At 44.1% G+C, this 24,930-nt stretch overlaps 1 protein-coding gene and 1 non-coding gene across 23 annotated transcripts in view; both read left to right on the forward strand.

Annotated features, from left to right (window-relative positions):
• Positions 1-24,930, forward strand: part of LOC116269731 (ubiquitin-associated protein 2-like) — a 38,615-nt gene that overhangs the window by 12,319 nt on the left and 1,366 nt on the right. For 3 of the 22 annotated variants that reach the window (XM_031653229.1, XM_031653221.1, XM_031653237.1), the window contains exons 7-22: positions 1,171-1,342; positions 4,006-4,204; positions 5,849-6,126; positions 6,292-6,464; positions 8,726-8,915; positions 9,654-9,708; positions 9,969-10,143; positions 10,506-10,578; positions 11,896-12,091; positions 12,179-12,267; positions 13,820-13,873; positions 14,792-14,873; positions 15,745-15,962; positions 16,445-16,550; positions 21,285-21,352; positions 23,555-23,749. In XM_031653229.1, coding sequence (XP_031509089.1) covers positions 1,171-1,342; positions 4,006-4,204; positions 5,849-6,126; positions 6,292-6,464; positions 8,726-8,915; positions 9,654-9,708; positions 9,969-10,143; positions 10,506-10,578; positions 11,896-12,091; positions 12,179-12,267; positions 13,820-13,873; positions 14,792-14,873; positions 15,745-15,962; positions 16,445-16,550; positions 21,285-21,352; positions 23,555-23,749 — 2,323 coding nt within the window. The other 19 variants (XM_031653228.1, XM_031653218.1, XM_031653227.1 and 16 more) reach the window with 12 other exon arrangements.
• On the forward strand, positions 14,571-14,706 carry LOC116272286. The gene has a single exon (XR_004181005.1). It is a non-coding gene; the product is annotated as a small nucleolar RNA SNORA58 (small nucleolar RNA).

The raw sequence follows: 24,930 nt of genomic DNA on the forward strand, positions 1-24,930 counted from the left end.
CCTCCTGAGTAGCTGGGATAATAGGCACCCACCACCACGCCTGGCTAATTTTTGTATTTTTAGTAGGGTTTTACCATGTTGGCCAGGCCAGTCTGAAACTCCTGACTTCAACTAATCCATCTGCCTCGGCCTCCCAAAGTGCTGGGATTACAGGTGTGAGCCACCGTGCCCAGCCTTATCTGGTCTTTCTAGTGACCAGCCCTCATCCTGAAGCTATCTGGGGCCCCACCCTGGGCTACCTCATTAGCGTAAATTCAGGTATGGTTGAAAGAAGTGTGTTATGAATAACAAAGGACACTATCACTTAGGAAGTTCTAAATGTTTTAGGAGCTCTGTGCCGGGAACAAGGCAAAGCTCAAGTATATATTATACCACAGGTAACTTTTGAAATTTTACGAAAATTGCGGGAAAAAATATCTTCCAAACTTCCCCTGTTCTAAAGCCATTTGAATATTCCAGTGTTCTGGTATATGATTTTCTATTTTAGGAATTGGTAATGACAGGTATTCGGTATAAAAATCATGGATAAGTACTTCTAAGTTTTGGCTCAGTTATTGAGCTGCTGCATTAAAACTAGCATTTGAGGCCAGGCGCGGTGGCTCACACCTGTAATCCCAGAACTTTGGGAGGCCAAGGTGGGCGGATCACGAGGTCAGGAGATTGAGACCATCCTGGCTAACGCAGTAAAACCCCCATCTCTACTAAAAATAAAATAAAATAAAAAATTAGCCAGGCGTGGTGGCAGGTGTCTGTAGTCCCAGCTACAGGCTGAGGCCAAAGAATGGCGTGAACCTGGGAGGCAGAGCTTGCAGTGAGCCGAGTGCCACTGCACTCCAACCACTGCACTCCAGCCCCTGCACTCCAGCCTGGGTGACAGAGAGAGACTCTGTGTCCAAAAAAAAAATTTTTTTGATATTTCATTAAATTAATAACTTAAAAAATTAATCATTATTATTGGCAACATCAGTGGAATTCAGCTATATACTATAGTGGCTCGTATGCATCAGTTATTTTGGGAAATTAAGCATTTCAAGGCTTTGTGTTTGAGCCCTAAAAGGGCTAGAAGAAGCCCTAGCAAGTGGCTTCATTTTGATCTAATCTGATTTGAGTGTTGGGGAATGTTAGCATGTTCAGTCATTATTCATCAAGATCCCTTCCCTTCCCCACTAGAATTGACCTTGCTGTTCTGCTGGGGAAGACACCATCTACAATGGAGAATGATTCATCTAATCTGGATCCGTCTCAGGCTCCTTCTCTGGCCCAGCCTCTGGTGTTCAGTAATTCGAAGCAGACTGCCATATCACAGCCTGCTTCAGGGAACACATTTTCTCATCACAGTATGGTGAGTAGGAAACATGGTTTGTCCTAATCAAACCTTCCTGCTAATCCTAACACACATACGTGGTTCTTTCCAAAGATAGTCAGGTTTTTGGTAGGTGAAGCATCCTCTTTGTTTTCTTAAGCAGACTTGGATGTAGAGATGTTTGAGTTGGGTAATAGGGGATAGCTCTAAGAGAGGACTTAGTTCTGGACAGACTGAGTATTCTTACAAGAATAAGTTAACATCATTTATTGACTACTCATTGTGCTGAATGAATACTATTTGCCATTACTCTTGAGAGAAAATCAATGACATAAACTTGTCAATTCATTTTAATCCTTTTGCAGCCCTCATTAAACTCTGATGGGAGATTGTAGCAGTTCCCCATTTCTTGATGGGGCAGAATTTGTCTTCTGTATTTACTTAAACCAGATATTTGTAGACAAGGCCTCCAGAAACCTATGGTCTTCCCATTTCTGCCACTTACTAGCTGTGTCTCCATTTCTCCGTAAGTGGAGATAAAAGTGCTAGTCCTTTCCGTCTCCCCAAAGGTGGCTATACAAGTGTGGTTTCAGTAGTGGTATTATGAATAACTTAGAACATTTATGGCACATTACTTGTTGACTCAGAGCATTTAAAACATTCAAGGTCATTAACTACATCAAAGGAATCATTTAAACTAAACAAAGATGCTGCAAGTACCAGTTTTCTCATAGTCAGTGAGTCCTAAGAAGTACTGCTTTTTCTTTTTTTCTCTTTTTCTCTCCTGTCTGTTTATTTTTTGATGGAGAGATACTAAAGTTGTAAGAGGTAAGCAGACCGTGTGTGCATATAATTTTATTTTTCCAGTTAGAGTAATTAGTTTAACTAGAAAACTGCCAAACTAGCTACTAATTCAGAACTCGGTCAGTTTTTAACTGTTGTCTTAAAATGTTTTTTGTGTGTGTTAACTTAGTAATTTGGTGGTCAATGTCCTGCCACATCTGAAAGGTAACAGGTGAGAAGAGGTGGGAGAAGGGAAATGGAGAGAAGTGTTGGGATTAAGTAGAAAAAGAGGAAAGAAAATAGCACCAAGATTGTAAGAAGGTGTAATGAAGATCAAGAAATAACTACCAACCCTTAAGATAAATGACTGGAAAATGTGGTTATGTGATCTATGTCTCTTAATTGTTAATTGCCCTCTTAATGTCTGGAATTGTGAAAATTTACAACGAAATCAGACTTTTGATATCAAAAAGACATTTTCAGCTGGGGACAGTGGCACGCTCTTGTAGTCTCAGCTACTCTGGACGCTAAAGTGGGAAGATTGCTTGAGACTAGGAGTTCAAGACTATAGTGAGCTATGAGCTCGTCACTGTACTCCAGCCTGGGTGACAGAATGAAACCCTTTCTCTAAAAAAATTTTTTTAAATTTATTTATTTAGAGACAGAGTTTCACTCTTGTTGCCTAGGCTGGAGTGCAATGGTGCGATCTCGGCTCACCCAACCTCCGCCTCCTGGGTTCAAGCAATTCTCCTGCCTCAGCCTCCTGAGTAGCTGGGGTTACAGGCGCCCGCCACCACGCTCGGCTAATTTTGTATTTTTAGTAGAGACAGAGTTTCACCATGTTGGTCAGGCTGGTTTCAAACTCCTGACCTGAGGTGATCCACCCGCCTCAGCCTCCCAAAGTGCTGGGATTACAGGCGTGAGCCACTGCATTCGGCGCAGTGATTACCCTTTAGAACTTGTATGTACATGGAGAAAACAGTCAAATCCTACTGATTCGTTACTTGATTGTCTAGTGTAGAAGTTGGGATGCCCTTTAACTTTTCCTTTTTGCCTCTGTGCTAGTTATTAGCAGCATCGAGATGAGGCTCCACTTAGTTGTTGTTTCTTTTGAGTTTTTTTAATGAGAAGGGCAAGGACCTTAATGGCTAAAGTAAAATCTTACATTACATTTATGTTAATTTTATTCGTTGATTTAAAAATTTTCGGCCGGGTGCGGTGGCTCACACCTATAATCCCAGCACTTTGGGAGGCCGAGGCGGGTGGATCACAAGGTCAGGAGATGGAGACCATCCTGGCTAACACAGTGAAACCCCATCTCTACTAAAAATACAAAAAATTAGCCAGGTGTGGTGGCCGGTGCCTGTAGTCTCAGCTACTCGGGAGGCTAAGGCAGGAGAATGGCGTGAACCCGGGAGGCAGAGCTTGCAGTGAGCTGAGATAGCGCCACTTCTCTCCAGCCTGGGCAACAGAGCGAGACTCCGTCTCAAAAAAAAAAAAAATTCTCCAGTCAGCAGAATTTTATCCCTGAGAAGCAGGAAGAAGGAAGTAATGATGATATAAAACTTATATAAAGTTTTAATGGCTCTCTTTTTTGAGTGATGACTATGTGCCATGCATGTATTAAGTGCTTTAATTTAATCCTCATACAGCTTTACTTTTATTCCTATTTCCAGATGAGGAAAGTGAGGCAAAGAGAGATTAAAAAATAATTTTTCCAAGCTTACATAGCCAGGATTTCAATCTAAGACAGTCTGACTCTAGGTCCTATACTCTAGTGGACTATGCTGTATACCCAGTGTGACAGTATTCTTTACTTGCTTGATCTATACTGGCGCTCTGTCTGGATAAGTGTCTTTATGAGTAGCTGAACAAGGTTACTGGCTGTAGGTTTCTCTCATCTCTTTATTGATCTACAGGTGAGCATGTTAGGGAAAGGATTTGGTGATGTCGGTGAAGCTAAAGGCGGCAGTACTACGGGCTCCCAGTTCTTGGAGCAATTCAAGACTGCCCAAGCCCTGGCTCAGTTGGCAGCTCAGCATTCTCAGTCTGGAAGCACCACCACCTCCTCTTGGGACATGGGCTCAACGACACAATCCCCATCACTGGTGCAGTATGGTGAGAAGATGGAAAGTGACTTGAATCTTTAAAGCATTGGAGCATTACTGTCAAGAGGCTAGCAGGGGGAGGGAGTGGAGAATGTGTCCTGAAGTGAAGAAAAGGGGAAGCTAGTTGATTACCTTCCTACATGTATTTCCCCTAATCAGATAAGCTGAATTCAGAAAGTTGGGGAATAATAAAATTTGAGGCTATATATTTCTCATCAGATTTAGAGGCTGGGCATGGTAGCTTACACCTGTAATCTTAGCACTTTGGGAGGCTGAAGTGAGAGGACAGCCTGAGCCTAGGAAAAATCGTTTTCAATTAAATGAGCGTGGTGGTGTGCACCTGTGATCCCAGCTCCTAGGGAGGCTGAGGCAGGAGAATTGCCTGAGCCCAGGAGGTTGAGGTTGCAGTGAGCTGTGTGTGCACCACTGTACATTAGCCTGGGCTGCAGAGCTAGTGTGTAGCTAGCTTTTCTCAAAAAGAAAAAAAATTTTAACCATATACATATTTGCAGTCTTCTGTTGATTGGGGTTTTAATTATTATTCTCCTTAGATTTATCTTCAGTGTTTGAAAATAACATATTGCCTTTAGGTTCATAGACTTCGCCATCTTAAGATTTTATACAGTAAGTCTTCACTTAATGTCATTGATAGGTTCTTGGAAACTGCGACTTTTTGCGAAACGTAAGACAAGGTCTCATTCTGTCATCCAGACCGGAGTACAGTGGCACTATCTTGGCTCACTGCAGCCTCATCTTCCTGGGCTCAAGCAATCCTCCCACTTGAGCCTCCTGAGTAGCTGGGACCTCAGGCTTGTACCACCGTGCCTGGCTAATTTTTTATTTTTTCTGGAGATGGGTTTTCACCATGTTGCCCAGGTGTGTGTCGAACTCTTGGGCTCAATCTGCTGGTCTTGGCCTCCCAAAGTGATGGGATTGCAGGCATGAGCCACTGCGCCTGGCCATTTTTTTTTTTTTCCTCATCAACATTATAATGAAATCATGTTGAAGGAAACTTATTCAAAGATGTGCCATGCATTGTTTTTGCTTAAAGCCAGTTTCCAAGCACCTATGGATGATGTTAAATGAGAACTTGCGGTACTTTAAACTTGTACAATTTGTGCATTCCTTTCTTACACAGGCTGGGTAATGGTGTTGATTTAATTAGGCTTTATTTAAGGATGGATGTAGGCCAGGTGCGGCGGCTCATGCCTGTAATCCCAGCACTTTGAGAAGCCGAGGCGGATGGATCACTTGAGGTCAGGAGTTTGAGACCAGCCTGGCCAACGTGATGAAATCCCGTGTCTACCAAAAACACAAAAATTAGCCAGGCGTGGTGGCATGCACCTGTAGTCCCAGCTACTCTGAGGCAAGAGAATCGCTTGAACCCAGGAGATGGATGTTGCAGTGAGCTGAGATTGCGCCATTGCATATTGCATTCCAGCCTGGGTGACAGAGCGAGACTCCATCTCAAAAAAAAAAAAAATGTAATCCAGTGATTGTCACCTATAGAAATGAGATTAAGCCCCGAAAGAAGGCCTGCTTATATGAGTTTCTGATTTTTACAGTCCTCATTCATGGTGCTAGTGCAGGATAATAGCATTTCCTTGAGATTCATCAGCATCTCTGGCTTCATATTCTGGGTTTCCTCTTGCAGATTTGAAGAACCCAAGTGATTCAACAGTGCACAGCCCCTTTACAAAGCGCCAGGCTTTTACCCCGTCTTCAACCATGATGGAGGTGTTCCTTCAGGAGAAGTCACCTGCAGTGGCTACCTCCACAGCTGCACCTCCACCTCCGTCTTCTCCTCTGCCAAGCAAATCCACGTCGGCTCCACAGATGTCGCCTGGATCTTCAGACAACCAGTCCTCTAGCCCTCAGCCAGCTCAGCAGAAACTGAAACAGCAGAAGAAAAAAGCCTCCTTGACTTCTAAGGTACTTAAACTTTTAGGTAGATAACATCTTATGGCAAGGGGTGTGGGGCTTGAGAATTGAGATTAAAAGGTAAGTTTGGAAATTTAAAGGGGAAGGTTTTTTTTAGTCTTTAGTAAGGTTGTATTAAAGCCATTACTTTCTCTTCTCCTTCACCTTTCTCTATAGATTCCTGCTCTGGCTGTGGAGATGCCTGGCTCAGCAGATATCTCAGGGCTAAACCTGCAGTTTGGGGCATTGCAATTTGGGTCAGAGCCTGTCCTTTCTGATTATGAGTCCACCCCCACCACGAGCGCCTCTTCAAGCCAGGCTCCAAGTAGCCTGTATACCAGCACGGCCAGGTAGAGGAAACATTAGCCATAAGACCTCTCTTATTAACCTTTTACTACTTTTTTAATCTGTGGGTAATTTTTAGAACTCTGGAGAGGCCAAGCCTCTCTGCATGGCTGGGGGAAAATAGTCAATCATAGCATTTTGAGTGCTTTAAAATATTATTATTAGGGTTATCTATAACTAAACAGGTAGAAATATGCCCCCTAGGGGCTGGATGTGATGGCTCACACCTATAATCCCAGCACTTTGGGTGGCCAAGGCAGGAGGATTGCTTGAGGCCAGGAGTTCAAGACCAGCCTGGGCAATATGAGTCCCTGTCTCTACAAATTTTTTTTTTTTTTTTTTTTTTTTAAACACAGACTGTCACTCTGTTGCCTAGGCTGGAGTGCAGTGGCACGATTTCGGCTCACTGCAACCTCCGCCATCCGGGTTCAAATGATTCTCCTGCCTCAGCCTCCCGAGTAGCTGGGATTACAGGTGCCCACCACCATAACCAGCAAATTTTTGTATTTTTTAGTAGAGATGGGGTTTTACCATGTTGGCCAGGCTGGTCTAGAACTCATGACCTCAAGCGATCTACCCACCTTGGCCCCCCCAAATGCTGGGATTACAGGCGTGAGCAACCATGCCCCCAGTTTTTTTTTTTTTTTTTTTGAGATGGAGTTTTGCTTTGTTGCCAGGCTGGAGTGCAATGGCGTGATCTCGGCTCACTGCAACCTCTGCCTCCCGGATTCAAGCAATTCTCCTGCCTCAGCTTCCTAAGTAGCTGAGATTACTGGCATGTGCCACCACGCCTGGCTAATTTTTGTATTCTTAGTAGAGACAGGGTTTCACCATCTTGGCCAGGCTGGTCTTGAACTCCTGACCTCGGGTGATCCGTCTGCCTCGGCCTCCCAAAGTGCTGGGATTACAGTCATGAGCCACCACGCCTGGCCCAGAGTTTTGCTCTTGTTGCCCAGGCTGGAGTGCAATGGCGTAATCTCTGCTCACTGTAGCCTCCGCCTCCGAGGTTTAAGCAATTCTCCTGCCTCAGTCTTCCTAGTAGCTGGAATTAGAGGCATGCACCACCATGCCCGGCTAATTTTGTATTTTTAGTAGAGACGGGGTTTCACCATGTTAGTCAGGCCAGTCTTGAACTCCTGACCTGAGGTAATCCACCCACCTTGGCCTCCAAAGGTGTTGGGGTTACAGGCGTGAGCCACCACGCCTGGCCCAAATCTTATATGGTTCTTGAGGGAACCTAGAATTCAGAATTCTCTAAAATGAGTGTGAACAAAAGATGGCTTTTCCTGTGCTTAGGGTCCATGAATGTATAGAAGGGGCCAAGAGTAATGTATCCTGTATACTGACATTTAGCCACTTTTTCTTTTTTATTTTGAGACAGAGTCTTGCTCTTGTCACCCAGGCTGGAGTGCAATGGCACTATCAGCTCACTGCAACCTCTGCCTCCCAGGTTCAAGCGATTCTCCTGCCTCAGCCTCCTGAGTAGCTGGGATTACAGGCGCCCACCACTATGCCTGGCTGTTCTTTGTATTTTTAGTAGAGACGGGGTTTTGCCATGTTGGCCAGGCTGGTCTTGATCCCCTGACCTTGTGATCCGCCCACCTTGGCTTCCCAAAGTGCTGGCATTACAGGCATGAGCCACAGCTTCCGGATCCACTTTTTCTTATAACAGCAGAATGTAGCGGGGAGCCAAGGGACTTTTTTCTTCCTTGAGGACTTGAAGATGTTTTTAAGATTTTTTAAATTTTTTTTGTTTGTTTGTTTGAAACGGAGTCTTGTTCTGTCACCCAGCCTGGACTGCAGTGGCACTATCTCGGCTCTCTGCAAGCTCCGCCTCCTGGGTTCCTGCCAGTCTCCTGCCTCAGACTCCCAAGTTGCTGGGACTATAGGCGCCCGCCACGCCTGGCTACTTTTTTTGTATTTTTAATAGAGATGGGGTTTCACTGTGTTAGCCAGGATGGTCTCGATCTCCTGACCTCGTGATCTGCCCGCCTCGGCCTCCCAAAGTGCTGGGATTACAGGCGTGAGCCACCGCACCCAGCCTAGATGTTTTTAAGATTAATTCTTAATTTAGATCTCTGGCACTATAGAAGGTAGGGATTCCTAGTGTTATCAGGAGAAAATTTTGATAGATTCTTTTACTTGTTGCTGAAAAATTTCTTGATTCAAATCAAGTTATTCCACTAGTAGATCTCCACAATTTCCTTAGTATCAGTAGATCTGATCTATTTTGTTTGTCTGAGATTTTTTTCTTCATTATTTACAGTGAATCTTCCTCTACAATTTCATCTAACCAGAGTCAGGAGTCTGGTTATCAGAGCGGCCCAATTCAGTCGACAACCTATACCTCCCAAAATAATGCTCAGGGCCCTCTTTATGAACAGAGATCCACACAGACTCGGCGGTACCCCAGCTCCATCTCTTCATCACCCCAAAAGGACCTGACTCAGGCAAAGGTAGTGGCTTCATGAACCCCTGGGAATTGGTTAGAATAGTGGGCAAAAATTCCTTAAATATTAGTGTTTTACTTTTCAGCAAATGGTGCAAAGAAACTTTGGAAGTAGTGATTGAGAATATGAAAAAGGCACACATCTGTGATTAGTGAATTAAAAGTTCTTATCAGCAAACCTGGAGACTGATGAGTCAGGAAACCATTCTCTTGTACAAAAAATTCATTGTCACTAGTAGAATCAGTCTCAAGTGCCTGTCCTGTCTTCTGGGAAGATGTGATTGCCAGATTTCTGGGTGCATGTCAGTAGACCTCACCTTGCTATGTCCTGGCATGGTGAGGGAGACAGCATATGCCAGAGGTGATGTTGAGTGACTGTCAGATGCTGCCAGTGGAATAGGTGGTATGACTCAACTGTTGTACTCATCCTTCCCCAAAAATCACTGAATGTGGACTTTGGGCCTTTCCTCTATCTGTTTTAGGTTTGGGGTGTCTTCAGCAATTTGTAGGGTTTCCTTCTTTTGCTTTTGGTCACACAGTGTTGGTATATCTCAGTTCTGTTGTTTAATTTTTGTTACTATTTTGGTTTTTTGGATAGTCTGCATTGTATTAATATTAATCCTTTTGGTTAATTTACAGAATTTCTCCTAAAGATTTGTTGACCAAAATAAAGCTGAATCAGTGCTAACTTGCCTCATTCACATGAGTTTGTCTGTTTCTTGCTCTTCTGTTTTTTTTTTACCAGAATGGCTTCAGTTCTGTGCAGGCCACGCAGTTACAGACCACACAATCTGTTGAAGGTGAGTGTTCTTCAGGCTTTTCCCCTCTTACGTTTCTGGTTTTCTATCTTAAAATGGTGATAATCCATTAGTTCCCTTCACTGGATAAATGAGACCTATGCTGTGTAATTCTCAGCATTAAAGAAAAAAGATTCTACGTAATACAGTCCACTGTTAAATAACTCATCCTCTTGTCTTTGGAGCAGCCTGGGACTGTAGTCACCGCTTATAGACATTCCCTTTTTTCTGATAAGTGGAATTCCTTCTTTCTATGTTTCTAGGTGCTACAGGCTCTGCAGTGAAATCTGATTCACCTTCCACTTCTAGCATCCCCCCTCTCAATGAAACGGTATCTGCAGCTTCCTTACTGACGACAACCAATCAGCATTCATCCTCCTTGGGTGGCTTGAGCCACAGTGAGGAGATTCCAAATACTACCACCACACAACACAGCAGGTGATTTGGGGTGAGGATGGAGGTTGGGGTTGGTGAATAGCAGTAACAGAGCTCTCTGGTTCTTTCTTATTCCCTTGACCTGGCAGAGACCACATTAGCCCTGCTTTTGTGGTAAGTGGGTGACCTGAGAACTGTGGGAAGTGAAGACAGAGGAGGCTTGTTTTAATTTTCCCCTTTTCAACATCCACTTTTGCTTTAACTGCTGACTAGCCCTGGCTGGGCATTGTGCTTAACATATATATGATCTCAGACCTCCTTGGTGTCTCATATTATCTCTTATTTCCTTGTTATGTTCTTGACTGAAGCTCTAGGTCAGGTAACTATAGCACTATGGCTGATGGCAACCTCTTTTATTCTGACAGCACGTTATCAACGCAGCAGAATACCCTTTCATCATCAACATCATCTGGGCGCACTTCGACATCCACTCTTTTGGTAAGTGTGATGCAGAGAGGGATGTGTGGTTTTCTTACACTTAGAACTATCCAACCCTAAGATTGTCCCAAGAGAGAATTATTGAAAATTTCTTCATGAGTCGGCAAAATAATTGATTTGAGGTTGCAGGAAAACGAGTAAAGGGATGTTAGGAAGCCAAGAGAGGCAGAACAATCCCTAAACATTGAGCTCTGGGCCATTGCTAAAAGCCCTGAAAGTGACTTTCTGACTTTTTCCCCCTACTGAATATATAGTTGGGCTTTGTATGCTTTAATAAATTCTGGAAGAACATACCTTTCTAACTGGTAGGGCTGTTCTCTTTTCTTGGTCTTGGGTATGCCAAACATGAGTTCTGAAAAGAATCAGTGCAGGGCTGGATATTTTTGTGAAGGTAGATGCCAGTTGAGAGCTTTTGGTCCAAGAATCAATTTTGTTGTTTCGATTTGTAACAACTATTAATAGAATTAAGCTGAGCCTGTAAAGGGAAGGACCCATTTTGGACAAAAGTGTCAGATTTGCCAGAAGCCTGGGAGATATGAGGGCTAAGGCTCCTTTAGGAGTCTCTGTTCAAATACACAGTTTCAGGTTTAAAGTCAGAATTGTGGCCAGGCGCAGTGGCTCACCTCTGTAATCCCAACACTTTGGGAGGCCAAGGCAGGAGGATTTCTTGAGCCCAGGAGTTTGAGACCAACCTGAGCAATACAGTGAAACCTCATCCCCACACAAATTTTTTGAAGGTTGGCCAAGCCTGGTGGTACACTCATAGAGTCCTAGCTACTCGGGTGGCTGAAGTGGGAGGATTGTTTGAGCTCAGGAAGCCAAGGTTGCAGTGAGCCAGTATTGCACCACTGCACCCCAGCCTGGGCAACAGATGGGACCCTGTCTCAAAAAAAAAGTAAAATCAGAATTTTTGCTTTCTCCTAGTCCACAAACTGGTCTCAACTAGTAAAGAAAAGTTGGGGAGAGAAAGCTGTAATGTATTTTTTACATCTCAACTCTCTCTGTTCCTTTATGAACCAATGTTAGTCTCTGAGGAATCTGTCTCCATTTGCGTTACTGTCTTTCTGAACAGGATGATGATGTGCAGTGAGTGTGTTACCATTCGAATGCCAGATGAGTCTTGAGGAATATGTAGCTGGAGATTATTTCTAACTACTTTAGCAGAGTGTACTTTGGTACCTTGCCTACTTGGTCTCTTTAATTAGGAAGTTGACATAATAATATATTCAGCAGGAGGGATTATCTTATCTTATTTTTCCTGACCTGTGACGCTGATCTCTTTTCTTCTTCTCTCTTCCACTGCTCCCCCTTTTGAAGCACACAAGTGTGGAGAGTGAGGCGAATCTCCATTCTTCCTCCAGCACTTTTTCCACCACATCCAGCACAGTCTCTGCACCTCCCCCAGTGGTCAGTGTCTCCTCCAGTCTCAATAGTGGCAGTAGCCTGGGCCTCAGCCTAGGCAGCAACTCCACTGTCACAGCCTCGACTCGAAGCTCAGTTGCTACGACTTCAGGTAGTCTTGCATAAGCAGATGGCATTCCTCTGGGATGGAAGAGGTAAGTAATTGTGTGATAGGATAAAAATGTAATTTCTCTTTTAGGAAAAGCTCCTCCCAACCTCCCTCCTGGGGTCCCGCCATTGTTGCCTAATCCGTATATTATGGCTCCAGGGCTGTTACATGCCTACCCGGTAAGTGGGACTAAAGGATCTTCTTCAAAAGGTGAGGATGCTGTGGCTGCTCTTTTTATAGCTCTGGCTTCAGATGGACCCCTGTGAATACCAAAACTTGCACATACTCAAGCCCTGCAGTTGGCTCTGTGGAATCCATGTATATGGGTTTTGCATTCTGTAAATGTGACTGTATTTTTGATCTGTGTGTCTGGTTGGAAAAGATTCACGTATAAACAGCATGCAGTTCAAACCTGTGTTAAGGGTCAACTGTAATTAAAATATAAAATAAATGAGGAATTGCTACATGTAATCAAACTGGTTTTTAATCTTTGCAGTTTTGGGAAAAGTACTAATGGACTAAACTGAGGCCAACCCATCTATTGTGTATCTGCTCTGGTTTATGGTGCACACATGTATGCATGTGTGTGTGCACAATATGTATGTATATGTGTGATGAGAATATCTGCCCTGTTTGAAACACAACTTCTGGGCCTCAGAAGCCAAAGGCCAGAATGTTCATCTAGAATCCTTTTTAGTGTCTTAGATAATTATGACTATTATTTTATTTTCTGAGACAGATCTTGCTCTTTTACCCAGGCTAGAGTGCAGTGAAACAATCATAGCTAGCTCACTGCAGTCTTGAACTCTGGGCTCAAGCAATCCTCTCACCTCAGACTCCCCAAGTAGCTAAGACTACAGGTGTGCATCCCCATGCCTGGCTAAGTTTGAAAATTTTTTTTAGAGACAGGGTCTTCGTATGTTGCCTAGGCTGGTCTCAAAATCCCAGGCTCAGGTGGTCCTCCTGCCTCAGCCTCTCAAAGAACTGGGGTTATATATAGGCCTGAGCCACTACTGCTGGCCCTAAGAATTATTTTCTCTGATTTGATTAAATCTGTAACTCTTGAGTGTGTTTGCTGGTCTGGCCTGGTTAGAGGAAAGTTTCCTGACTCAATCTGGGGCTTTGAGAATAAGTGGGTGGCTGACAGTAGTAGTAGCTTTTTGCCCTAGTGTCTTCTTGACCTTCAAGTATTTGGTAGCTATTAAGATGAAGGGTATATGAAAAAGTTTTAAAAAAGATACCTGTTCCTGCCCTCAGAGACAAAGTCTAGATAAATATTATACTGCTGACACATCCAAATAACACAGTTACACATTTTTAATGTGTAGTCACTACCTTAAAACCCTGAAATTGGAGAAAAGTAAAATATTCTTTATGGAGGAGATTATTTTTAAGCCAGATTTTGAAGAGTATAAGAGACAGAGAGTTGTAGAATAGAGAGTAAAACTGGTTGTTCATGTATATTTTGTGTCTACTCTATTGGTATCAAGAAGCCAGCCTACTAGAATCAGTAGTATTTAGCTCAAGGAAAGCTTCAAGACCTTTCATGAATCATTTAATCTCTTTGTACTTTACTGCTTTTTCCTTAAATAAAATTGAAGGAAATAATCCATGTCCTGTTCTAACCCAGAATGAGGATGAATATTCTGTTGAATTAGCTTGTCTCTTGGCTCCTTAGTTTGCTAACATCATGACCAGTTCCTGTTATTGCTATATATCTGTATCTTTCAGCCACAAGTATATGGTTATGATGACTTGCAGATGCTTCAGACAAGATTTCCATTGGTGAGTATGTGGGATAGAGCTTTGGAAAATAAAGTAGTCTTAAAATTAGTGTTGGGAGAATTACCTCAGTCACAGACATAGCTCTTTCCCATCCCAGTCCTCCATACACTCTGATCTAAGGCATATTAGAATATAGGGATTTGGGGGAGGGTTTCCAATAGAAGATAACTTCTTTTTTTTTTTTTTTTAAAGACAGAGTCTCACTCTGTCTCTCAAGCTGGAGTGCAGTGGCGTCATCTTGGTTCATTGCAACCTCTGCCACCTGGGTCAAAGCCTCAGCCTCCCGAGTAGCTGGGATTAAAGGGGCCCGTCACCACCCCTGGCTAATTTTTTGTTTGTATTTTTAGTAGAGATGGGGTTTCGCCATCTTTGCCAGGCTGGTCTTGAATTCCTGACCTTGTGATCCACCTGCCTCTGCCTCCCTAAGTGCTGAGCTTACAGGCGTGAGCCGCCGCACCCAGCCTTTTTTCTTCTTTTTTTAAATCAGAGTTGTGGCATCTTAGTAAATGCCATTTAACCTAATCTATAACCTAGTAAAGTAATCTGGAGCACTCAGGGTGCTTTTTGTTTGTCCTAGTCACTTTCAATTACAGAATGATCTGTTTTCTCAGTAGAATAAGCTTGGTATAAACTGATAGGGATGACATCTAAAGTGCTGAAAATATTGGTCCTCATGGACTTTGACATATTCTCAAGTGGGCATACCCGTAGACCTTGCCTGACTGTGCTCATGGCCAGGCAAGGGGGACAGTGTATGCAAGAGTAATGTGGAGTTTGTGCTAACTCTAGGCAGCTTAATTAGTGACTGGATAAATTGCACAACTCTCACATTCTTCTGTTCTTTCCTCTGTGGAAATAATACTCATGCTGGGGAATGAGTGACATTGAATGTCTGCTCTTTTTTTCCCTCTTTTCTAGGATTACTACAGCATCCCATTTCCCACACCCACTACTCCGCTGACTGGGAGGGATGGTAGCCTGGCCAGCAACCCTTATTCTGGTAGGATTGGGATGGGACTAAATAAATAAAAAGGGAGATAGTGTTGGGATTGATGGCAGAAACCTGATTGGTAGCAAGAAGGAATGTGATAAATCAGGATTGGTAGATTCAAAATCCTGCTAAAGTTGGGCATGTCGTGGCTTTTCCTATTCATCCCACTTTCTGTTGTCTCCCTGTGATTTCTAGATGATATCTTAGCCAGGCATGGTAGCACACACCTGTAGTCTCAGCTACTTGGGAGGCCAAGGTGGGAGAATTGCTTGAGCCCAGGAGTTCAAGACCAGCCTGGGCAACATAGCAAGACGCCATCTCCAAAAAAGTGATATCTTGACTTAGTTTCAAGCCATTTGCTAGCTTTTTCCAGGAAGTACAGTGGTCGATGTGGTCTTCTCTGCTCATCTCTGCCCCTTTATGCTACTCACAGTGGCAATCTCACTGCCTTGCTAGGTCTGGGGCCTTCTTCTTTTACCTGACCTATCATTGTCCTCATTGACTTACCATTTTCCCTGATCCATCATTGTCTTTCAAGTCCAGCATGGGGTATTCCCCATGGAGGAGAAGAGGGGAGGGAAGAAGGGGGAAGATGAAAGAGAACACAAGTGGGCAGAGAAATTGTGCAGGTGCCTTATTCCAGGAGCCTGTCCCTGGCATAGCATTGCACAGTTATTCAACACTAGTCCTTGGCTTACAGCAACTGTGCTCAGTATATGCTGAGCAACACTAATTGGAGCCACTCAGAAATGTAATTCAAGGAATTGAACTTTAATAGTCTTTGAACAGGATCTCCTGGAATCATGTGAAACCAGAAGAGGTAATTCTGCATTGGTATTGGGGTGAAAGAGGCAGGTACATTTAGCCTCTCCTGTCACAGGTGACCTCACAAAGTTCGGCCGTGGGGATGCCTCCTCCCCAGCCCCGGCCACAACCTTGGCCCAACCCCAACAGAACCAGACGCAGACTCACCATACCACGCAGCAGACATTCCTGAACCCGGCGCTGCCTCCTGGCTACAGTTACACCAGCCTGCCATACTATACAGGGGTCCCGGGCCTCCCCAGCACCTTCCAGTATGGGCCTGCTGTGTTCCCTGTGAGTACCTGGCTTTGGTCACTCCTTGTGGTGAAGGATCCTAGCCCTGGACACTATTCTAGCTGCTTTTAAGGATCAATGACTTCAATAATGGATGAGGAGGAACAGTTTCCACCTCTGGTCTGTTTTTGGCCTGGTGCAGGGTGATGGGGGAATGGGGCTGGAATTGGTGGAATTAGGATAGGGATTGCCTAGTCTTAGAATTTGCCAAAGGGAGAATATGATACCATACAGCTTTGCTTCACTCAGATTCATTCATTCCCTGCTGCCATTGTCCCTTTTCCTTCCTCCAAACTACCAATTCTTGACTTCATTAGTAGATTCTAGAACGGTTAGTAAGGAGCTAATTTCACTAAGCAAGCTGTGGTCAAGCTGCATCAGGATAGTTAGCCATCTGAATGTCCAGTACCTGGAGCAGGACAAGTGGGACAGATGGTATTCTGCTGCCACGTCACTGCAAGTCTGGCCTTTTTGCTCTTTAGGTGGCTCCTACCTCTTCCAAGCAGCATGGTGTGAATGTCAGTGTGAATGCATCGGCCACCCCTTTCCAACAGCCGAGTGGATATGGGTCTCATGGATACAACACTGGTAAGCTGACCTTGTCCCTGGCTCGGTGGTATCTGTGGGGTGTTATTAGATAAATTTCAGGGAGGAAGACTTGGTGCTTAAGAAAATGGGGTTGGTGAGGGTATACCGCTGCCCCAGGTATGATTGTTAATACTTGGCTGACTTGGGTATCTGTGGGAGCAGCACCAGCAGAGGAGCTTGATACTAGGACATGTGTCCACTCTTTGTGACAGGAATGCCCAAGAGTATGTGTTGGCTTTTAGAATATGTTGGTTGGCCAAAAGTGTGGGTGGAAGTAGGGTAAGGAGCCCCAAGATTTTGCTGAAATGTCAGTGGAGGCAAGTGTTGATAATATGTATGGCACTGATAATACAAAAGGGGGTATATTCACTGAGTAGTAGCATTAAGTGGGTTCATAGCTAGCAGACTACGATAAGTTTGGCTTAAATCACTTTGTAGCACTACTTTTATGTGTCCTTTTTTATTCCCTAGCTAGAAGACCTAAACCATGGAGGAAAAGGAGTAGGCGTGACTATTACTCAATAAAGTGGGAACTGTACTGGGAGAGTTGGGCCTTTAGGTTCCTTCATTTGTATGGCTGGTCTCTTTGCAAAGTCCGTTTACATATGTGATGGCAGGAGGGAATTGTAGGAATCCTCTGGATGGGTACTTACCTAAAAGATACTCAGCCTCTCCCTTGCTTCCATACCTGACATCTGTGCTCTACTTTTGGAGGACAGGGAGCGAGAAGAAATCTTTGAATAATATAATTGTACTTTTTCAGCGACTTGTAGATGAATAGGGGAGGAGCAGGTTTCTGTGATTGCTTAGGATTGGGGATGGGGGTTGTCCTTCAAAGCTGTCAGCTCAGTTACAGTTTCATGGTGATCTGGATAGAGCAGCATGTGTTCTTCACCCTTATGTGGGCTCTGGGTGGGTCAGTTGCCCACAGTTTTCAATAATTGGGAACAGCACAGAAGGTAGTAAGGACTAGGAACTGATAGCCAGGTGGAGCTTTGAACTGTGCTTTATGAGTTAGAGTGGGTCATCAGTTAAATCCTGAGAAGCTCCATTGAGATTTAATACATAGACTCCTTGTGGCCACCCCTCTTATCGAGCAAGGTCCACCCTGAATCTTGGTGGGGAGGATTATAAGCTTTTTGACTTGGAGTGGTGGTCCCGTTCTGAGGACATTAGGTTGAAGTCTTAGTTGGACCAGGTTCACAAATTTTAAGAGTTAGGTGATTGATAATATAGGAGAATTGGCATACCTGATTCTAGAAATCCCAGCTTCTTGCCTCCCTTCAGAATTCAGAAACGTATTATATCAGCCCTTGAGAACCCCTAGTTCCCAACCCCACAAAGGGCTTTTGTCATTCCATTCATTTATTTTTATGTATTTGATTCCTTTTAGGAAGAAAATATCCACCCCCTTACAAGCATTTCTGGACGGCTGAGAGCTAATTTGGCCCAAGGCTGGGGGCTGTGTTTTGTGTGTGTGTATAAATTTGCACTGAAGTCTTGTTTCAGAAACCAGACCACTGAGGAGAGCCTGCTGAGCTGAGGCCATGGCCTGCGTGGCTTGGGGAAATGAGTTGGTGGATACCTTCTGGGCTTTTGAACTTGCCCCTCCCCCATTTCCCTCTCCCCCATGTGTCTGACCCTGTCTTACCCATTTCAAGTTCAAGCGGTGCAGCACCTTCGAAGCATCAATGCACACACCCGCTGTTGCTTTTGATTTCTGGAAGGCATGTAGTTTCAACTTGTAACAAAAATATTTGTAGTCTTCAATAAACTGTGGTATTTCTTTAGCTAACTCTGGCGTTCTTTCCGTGCATGTCTTTCTGGACACTAGGAACCAATGCTGTGCTATGAATGAAGGGTGGAGGGTGGCCTTTTTAATCAAACCCCAGCATAGCCAAAGAACTGTTAATTTTTCAGTATGGTAGTTTCATGAAGGTGGGGGGAGGGGAAATAGCCTCAGTTTCCTGCCTGTTGATTGGTTGGTAAAGGAAACTTTGTAGAAATCCCCAATTCTCTATGTTTATGTTGCTTCATTTTTCCATTTAGATCTTTCCTTTGCCTCTTACATAAGCAGTGGGGGAAAGGACAAAAAAGTTTGGAGTGTCATGTCATGGTGAAAGGCAAAAGAGATAGTGTTCAGAGCTGTTAGAGAAGTATCTTCCAAGGCTTAATTCCCACATCTATCTGGTTCCTAAAGGCCAAGTGGCTAAGATCTGATAAAGTCATTAGTGATCAGCTAGTTGATGACTCAGGCTCTGCGGAGACTATGCTATCCTGGAACATTGTTCTTAGTCCCTTGATGGCTTTTCAGAAATCTTGGATTATCAGTTTTGCATTTGCGGGTATAAGCTAAGGATGTGTGGGAGCGGTTTGGTCAGACATCTCCTTGACTGTGGAAATTCTAATTCCCTCCCAGTCCAGCTAGCATACAACATTAGCCCTTTGTTTATACAGTTAATGTGGACAGTGAGATCACCACCCTGGGTTAATTAGAAACCAAAGTATTCAGCTTTCCTTGTATTTGTTCCCAGCCCTTTGGAGTAATTTTGTTCTGTGGAGTGTGACCACCTTTCCCAGGGGCTGCCATGGTGGGAGAGAGAGATTCATGTTTCTCTGCCCTGCTGCCCACGTGATACTGGTATTGTCACTGTTTGGGGATAAGTAGGGGGTGTTGATGTTGGAAAGAAAGCAAGAGAACTCTGTAGTCTGAAGATCTTTCTAATAACTGGTAAGGGGTAGTGAAATCAGTACCCATTGTTTTCTAGGTCTCTAATACTATCATTGAGATTATTATGGCTACTACAGAGTATTATGGTTCCTGCATTCCCAGTCCCTTCAACCTCATATCCAAGATAAGGCCTCTGGACTAGAAGTTATTTTTAGCCTAAACTCTGGAAAGAATGAGATCAGGTAGGGGCACACTGGAGCTGAATTCCTCCCTACCACCCAGCTTGAACATCCAGTTAGTCATTTCTGCCATTCCTAGATATAGGCAGCCTAGCCTCACTGCAGAGAGTGACCAAATATGCTTTTTTTTTTTTTTTTTTTTTTTTTGCCTTTGCAGTAAATTGTCTCTTTTGGTTTGACTTAAAAATGTTCTACTTATATCCTGTTTATTCCACCTTTACTCTCAACTCTTCCACACAAACTATTAGCTTAAGCCTTTTCCATAGCTGAACCTTCTGTTCTTAAAAGTTATGACTGTTACCCAGTGATTTGCTAGATGGGCACCTCAGGTTTGAAAAGGGAACGGAAAAAATACCCATTAGCCCCTTAAGATATCGTTCCCTTCTTTTACTTCAGTGTCTTTAGACAGTTGATGCTTTGGAGATAAGGAAGTATTTTCTCTTGCTTGGTTTTCTGTAGTTCTGTTATTTTTCCTAGTTAGTGTTTGCCCCTCCCAGGAATTATCTGGACTTAGGATGTTGGGAAGTTTATCCAGATTAAGATACCACTTCAAAAGTGACTGTTCAAGATGGGCTTAACTTTGGAAGGCTGCCTTTGTCTGAGGCATTGGGAGGATTTGGGTTCTAGAGTTTGAATTGTGGGTGAATGGAGGATTCCTTATTTGTGATTTGGCCACTCTAGTACAGTGCTTCTAAAACACTTTTCCATCAGTGTTCCTGACAGCAGAGGAGAAGGAAATGTGTACCTCTGATGGGAAGGATCCAAGGGCATAGACAGAAAGGCAAAGTTTTTCTGAAGCTTCGTTTTATTTTTATAAAAACTAATATATCTTTTTAAAATCATGCTTTATATTCCTAAATTACTTACTTTTCTTCAAATCTTTGTTTAAAAATGGAAAGTTTAAAAGATGTTAGATTATTTATTTCATGGCTTTTCCTATCTCCTTGACCCATTGCCTTATACCCCAGGTGATAGAGTATAGTATGAGTATTTGAGGAGTACAAATTAAAATGACATGTTGTACTACTCTGGTTTCTTTAAGGTTGTAGTGGTTAGTAGGGAGTTTTCAACAGGAAATATAAGAGTTGGGGTATGGGTTAGAACTTTATCTTACGGAGAAGCTGAAGTTGTATACTGAAAATGACGTGGTTTTTGTGTTCCACCTAGGCTATAGGAGATGGCCTACTCCTGTCTACCTATCCCTCGCCACCCCACTACACTTAGGCTTAAATTGTGTACATGGAAATTGATCTTGATGGCAGGCCTTTACATTAGATGCTCCAAGACTAAAGAAGCTGGACTGACTGAGCTGAGGCTATGAGAATGAGAGTGCCCTTGGGGATTAAAGTGAACTGCTCCTCTCGTACTTATGCAGTGGAGGCATGGATTTTGAGCCCAGAAATGTCACTTCAGGAAGAGAGAGGGCCAGACTGCCCGAGTCTCCAGGAATAAAACTGAGTGGAGTTTGGGTGGATTGATTTGAAATGGACATTAAAATTAAAAGTTTATTATATTCCTGCTAGACTTTGGCACAGAAGTGTTTTGAAACAGTATATGCTAGTGAGGTTTGGTCATATTCCCTTGCCCACCAAAAAAACAACCTCACTCTCTCATGTATACTCAACACACACCTGGAAAGGTCCAAAGAACCCTTACGGAGCTTTTGTTTCATAAACTCTTAACTCTCAGGACTGACGTGAAGCTGGAAAATCAACCAAAATTCCCTTGCATTGGTATAGCTAGAAAGGCTACAGATACCACCTCAGGAATAAGGGCCAGGTAGCTAGCTGAGCTAATCCTCCTGTCTGTTTCCTCCTCCCCCAGGTGTTTCAGTCACCTCCAGTAACACGGGCGTGCCAGATATCTCGGGTTCTGTGTACTCCAAAACCCAGGTAGGTGCCTGGCTCTGGACAGAAGTGGAAAAGAGATAGACATAGAAGAGGTGGAGTTGTAATGGTAGAAATACAGTGGACAAGAACAACCCTAGGAGAGGTGGCAGGAAACCCATCCTACTTTTTCTAAATGAAAGGTCTTCTCTAGACTTCACTTCCTCTAAGAAGTTAAAATTTAGCCCTCTGAGAAAAAAACAAGAGAAGTGTAATAGGAAGGTGAAGCGTGGCAAATTGTTTAATGTGTCATGTGATTTACTGTGCAACTCTCCTGGCCCCTTTTCCTACCTACTCCCAACCTTTTTCATGACTTTTCAAGAGAGTAAGTATGAGAGTGACAGGAAACTAGTTCATTCCATTCTTTGAGTAAATCTGTAACAGTGGGAGTGGGAAAGGAGACACCTAGTAACTAATGAAGCATTTGAGTGATCCACAGGTTTGTTATGTTGCTTTTATCCCCCATCACCATAAATACTTAAAGTTTGTTAGTAAGCACTGGGGGTCTGGGGCGGGGCACTTCATGAACAAGACCTTCAACACTTCAAATACCTCAGTATGTGTTTATTTCTTTTGAAATATCCATGGAGTTCTTTTTGTTTTTGTTTTTGAGACAGAGTCTTGCCCTGTCACCCAGGCTAGAGTGCAGTGGTGCAATCTCAGCTCTCTGTCAACTCCATCTCCCGGGTTCAAGCGATTCTCCTGCCTCAGCCTCCCGAGTAGCTGGGATTACAGGCGCCTGCCATCACGCCTGCTAATTTTTGTATTTTTTAATAGAGACGGGGTTTCACCATCTTGGCTAGGCTAGTCTTGAACTCCTGACCTCATGATCCACCTGCCTCGGCCTCCCAAAGTGCTGGGATTACAGGTGTGAGCCACCGCGCCCAGCGGAGTTACTATTTATTTATTATTATTATTTTTTAAAGGAATATTGGAAGGGGTAGGGACACTTGGTTTGCTTTTTTTTTTTCTTGGAGACAGTCTCAAGAAGTCACCCAGATTGGAGTGCAATGGTGGAATCTCAGCCTTCTGAGTAGCTGGGGCTATAGGTGTGTGCCACCAGGCCTAATTTTTGTATTTTTGTTTTTTGTTTGTTTTGTATTTTGTATTTTTGTTTTTTGGTAGATACAGGGTTTTGTCATGTTGCCCAGGCTCATCTTGAACTCCTGGGCTCAAGCAATCCACCCGCCTTAGCCTCCCAAAAGTGCTGGGGTTACAGGTGTGAGCCACCATGCCCAGCCTGGAGTTCTAAGTTCAAATTTCATGATGTTCAAATATGACATTCAGTTTTACAAAGTGCTTCCACATGTCATCCTCTTATTTAGTCTTTTTGTTTGTTTTTGGTTGTTTTTTTTTTTTTTGAGACGGAGTTTCACTCTTGTTTCCCAGGCTAGAGTGCAATGGCGTGATCTTGGCTCACCACAACCTCCACCTCCCGGGTTCAAGCGATTCTCCTGCCTCAGCCTCCCGAGTAACTGGGGTTACAGGCATGTGCTACCATGCCTGGCTAATTTTGTATTTTTAGTAGAGACCGGGTTTCTCCATGTTGGTCAGGCTGGTCTCAAACTCCTAACCTCAGGTGACCCGCCCGCCTTGGCCTCCCAAAATGCTGGGATTACAGGCGTGAGCCACTGTGCCCAGCCTTTTTTTTTTTTTTTTTTCTTCAGATGGAGTCTCCCTCTGTCTCCCAGGCTGTAGTGCAGTGGCACAGTCTTGACTCATTGCAACCTCTGCCTCCCAGGTTCAAGTGATCCTCCTGCCTCAGACTCCCAAGTAGCTGGGATTTACAGGTACCCGCTACCACGCCTGGCTAATTTTTGTATTTTTAGTAGAGATGGGGTTTCACCATATTGGCCAGGCTGGTCTCGAACTCTGTGTGATCCGGCCATCTCGGCCTCCCAAAGTGCTGGTATTACAGGTGTGAGCCATCGTGCCCAGCCTATTTGATCTTTACAACAGGTTTGTAGTGTCCCTGTTTTGTATCTGACGAAACTGAGGCTAAGAGGTTGAGTAGTTTGCCTAGGTTCACACAGTTATTAAATAAGAGCAGAGCTGAGACTGAGACCTGAATATGTGATTTCAAGTGTACTGTGCCTTCTGTGACACCATGCTGCTTTCTGAGGGTCAGGGAGCTTGAGCTCAGGAAAATCCCAAGATTGGTTTGCTGATCCCTTTTACTCTGTCTCCTCCTGGCCTCCTGGATAGCAGTCCTTTGAGAAACAAGGTTTTCATTCCGGTACTCCTGCTGCTTCCTTCAACTTGCCTTCAGCCCTAGGAAGTGGGGGCCCCATCAATCCGGCCACAGCTGCTGCCTACCCACCTGCCCCCTTTATGCACATTCTGACCCCCCATCAGCAGCCGCACTCTCAGATCCTTCACCATCACCTGCAGCAGGATGGCCAGGTAATAGCCCTTCCCCCTCTCTCCTTTCCCTTCCTCTTCCTATCCCTTAAAACTGCCTTCCCTTTCCTTTTCTTACCCTTCCTCACCACCACCTTCACCCAATCCCTCCCCAGCGCCAGTCATGGGCACACAGCACATACAGACACAAGCGCACATAACACGAGCGGCCGGCAAAGGATATCTCAGAGAAGGGGCCAGATTGAAACCTTTTTTGCCCAATTCCTTTGGTGCCCTTCTCCTCCTGTGCCACAGTTGTCCTTATCCCATCAGACCTGGGTCACACCTCCCCTCTTTCCTCTCCCAGCCTTCCCTCTTCCCTGACATTTTAGCTTTCCCTTCTAATGGTGGAGTTCTATTGTCAAAGTTTGTCCCTTTATTTTCCATATATCCTGGTTCTGCCTCAGCTACCATATTTGCAGATGATTCTCTGTTGCCAGCGCCAGCAGGAGGAGCAGGTAATGAAATTGAATGATCATATGCTTGAACCCACTCCTTTTCAGTCCCCATTTCACCTTCACAGCCTCAGGGAACTTGAAAAGACTGCGCGGTCACAAATCGGGATACACAAACACAAACACCTTGCTGAGCTCTCTGGCCTCCCCTTCCTCTCTCCTTCTCCCCTCCCCAACACCCTCTTTATCTTTGTACCCTTCCCCAACTGTGGAAAACATTTGGTTACCAGAATGGAAAAGATTATTGGGGCAGCATCTGCAGCCTGAGGCCTCAGACTGCCTCTCGTACCTGCCTGAAATGGGCTCACAGATGTGATGTGTGGTAGGGGTGGGGATCTGTGGGGCAATGCAAGTGGCCTCTTGAGAGCTCCATTATAGGTGGCTGGAGCTGGAATAAGGACTTCCTTCCTCTCAAAGACAGCTTTCCAAATTGAGGCATTCATGGGGATCAATGGAAATGAAATTGCCTCGTGATCACTCATCTCCAAGAGCAGGGGAGAGAAGGGGTAGTAGGAGAAGGTAGAATTGAAAATGAGTAGAACTAACTCACTACCTTATCTCCAAAGGTATCTTGCCCTCTTCATCTTTTCCCTATTTAAAAGTCAAAAATGCCTTCCTGCTTGTAAGAAAGGGGCTTTAGCAGCTATGCAGACTAAATTTTCTATGGTTTTAATAGTAGTGAGGGGAATGGGAGAGCAAGACAGTTTGCACATCTCCACCTGAAGATGT

This window comes from Papio anubis, chromosome 1, assembly GCF_008728515.1.
Source record: "Papio anubis isolate 15944 chromosome 1, Panubis1.0, whole genome shotgun sequence".
Taxonomy (NCBI): Eukaryota; Metazoa; Chordata; class Mammalia; order Primates; family Cercopithecidae; genus Papio; species Papio anubis.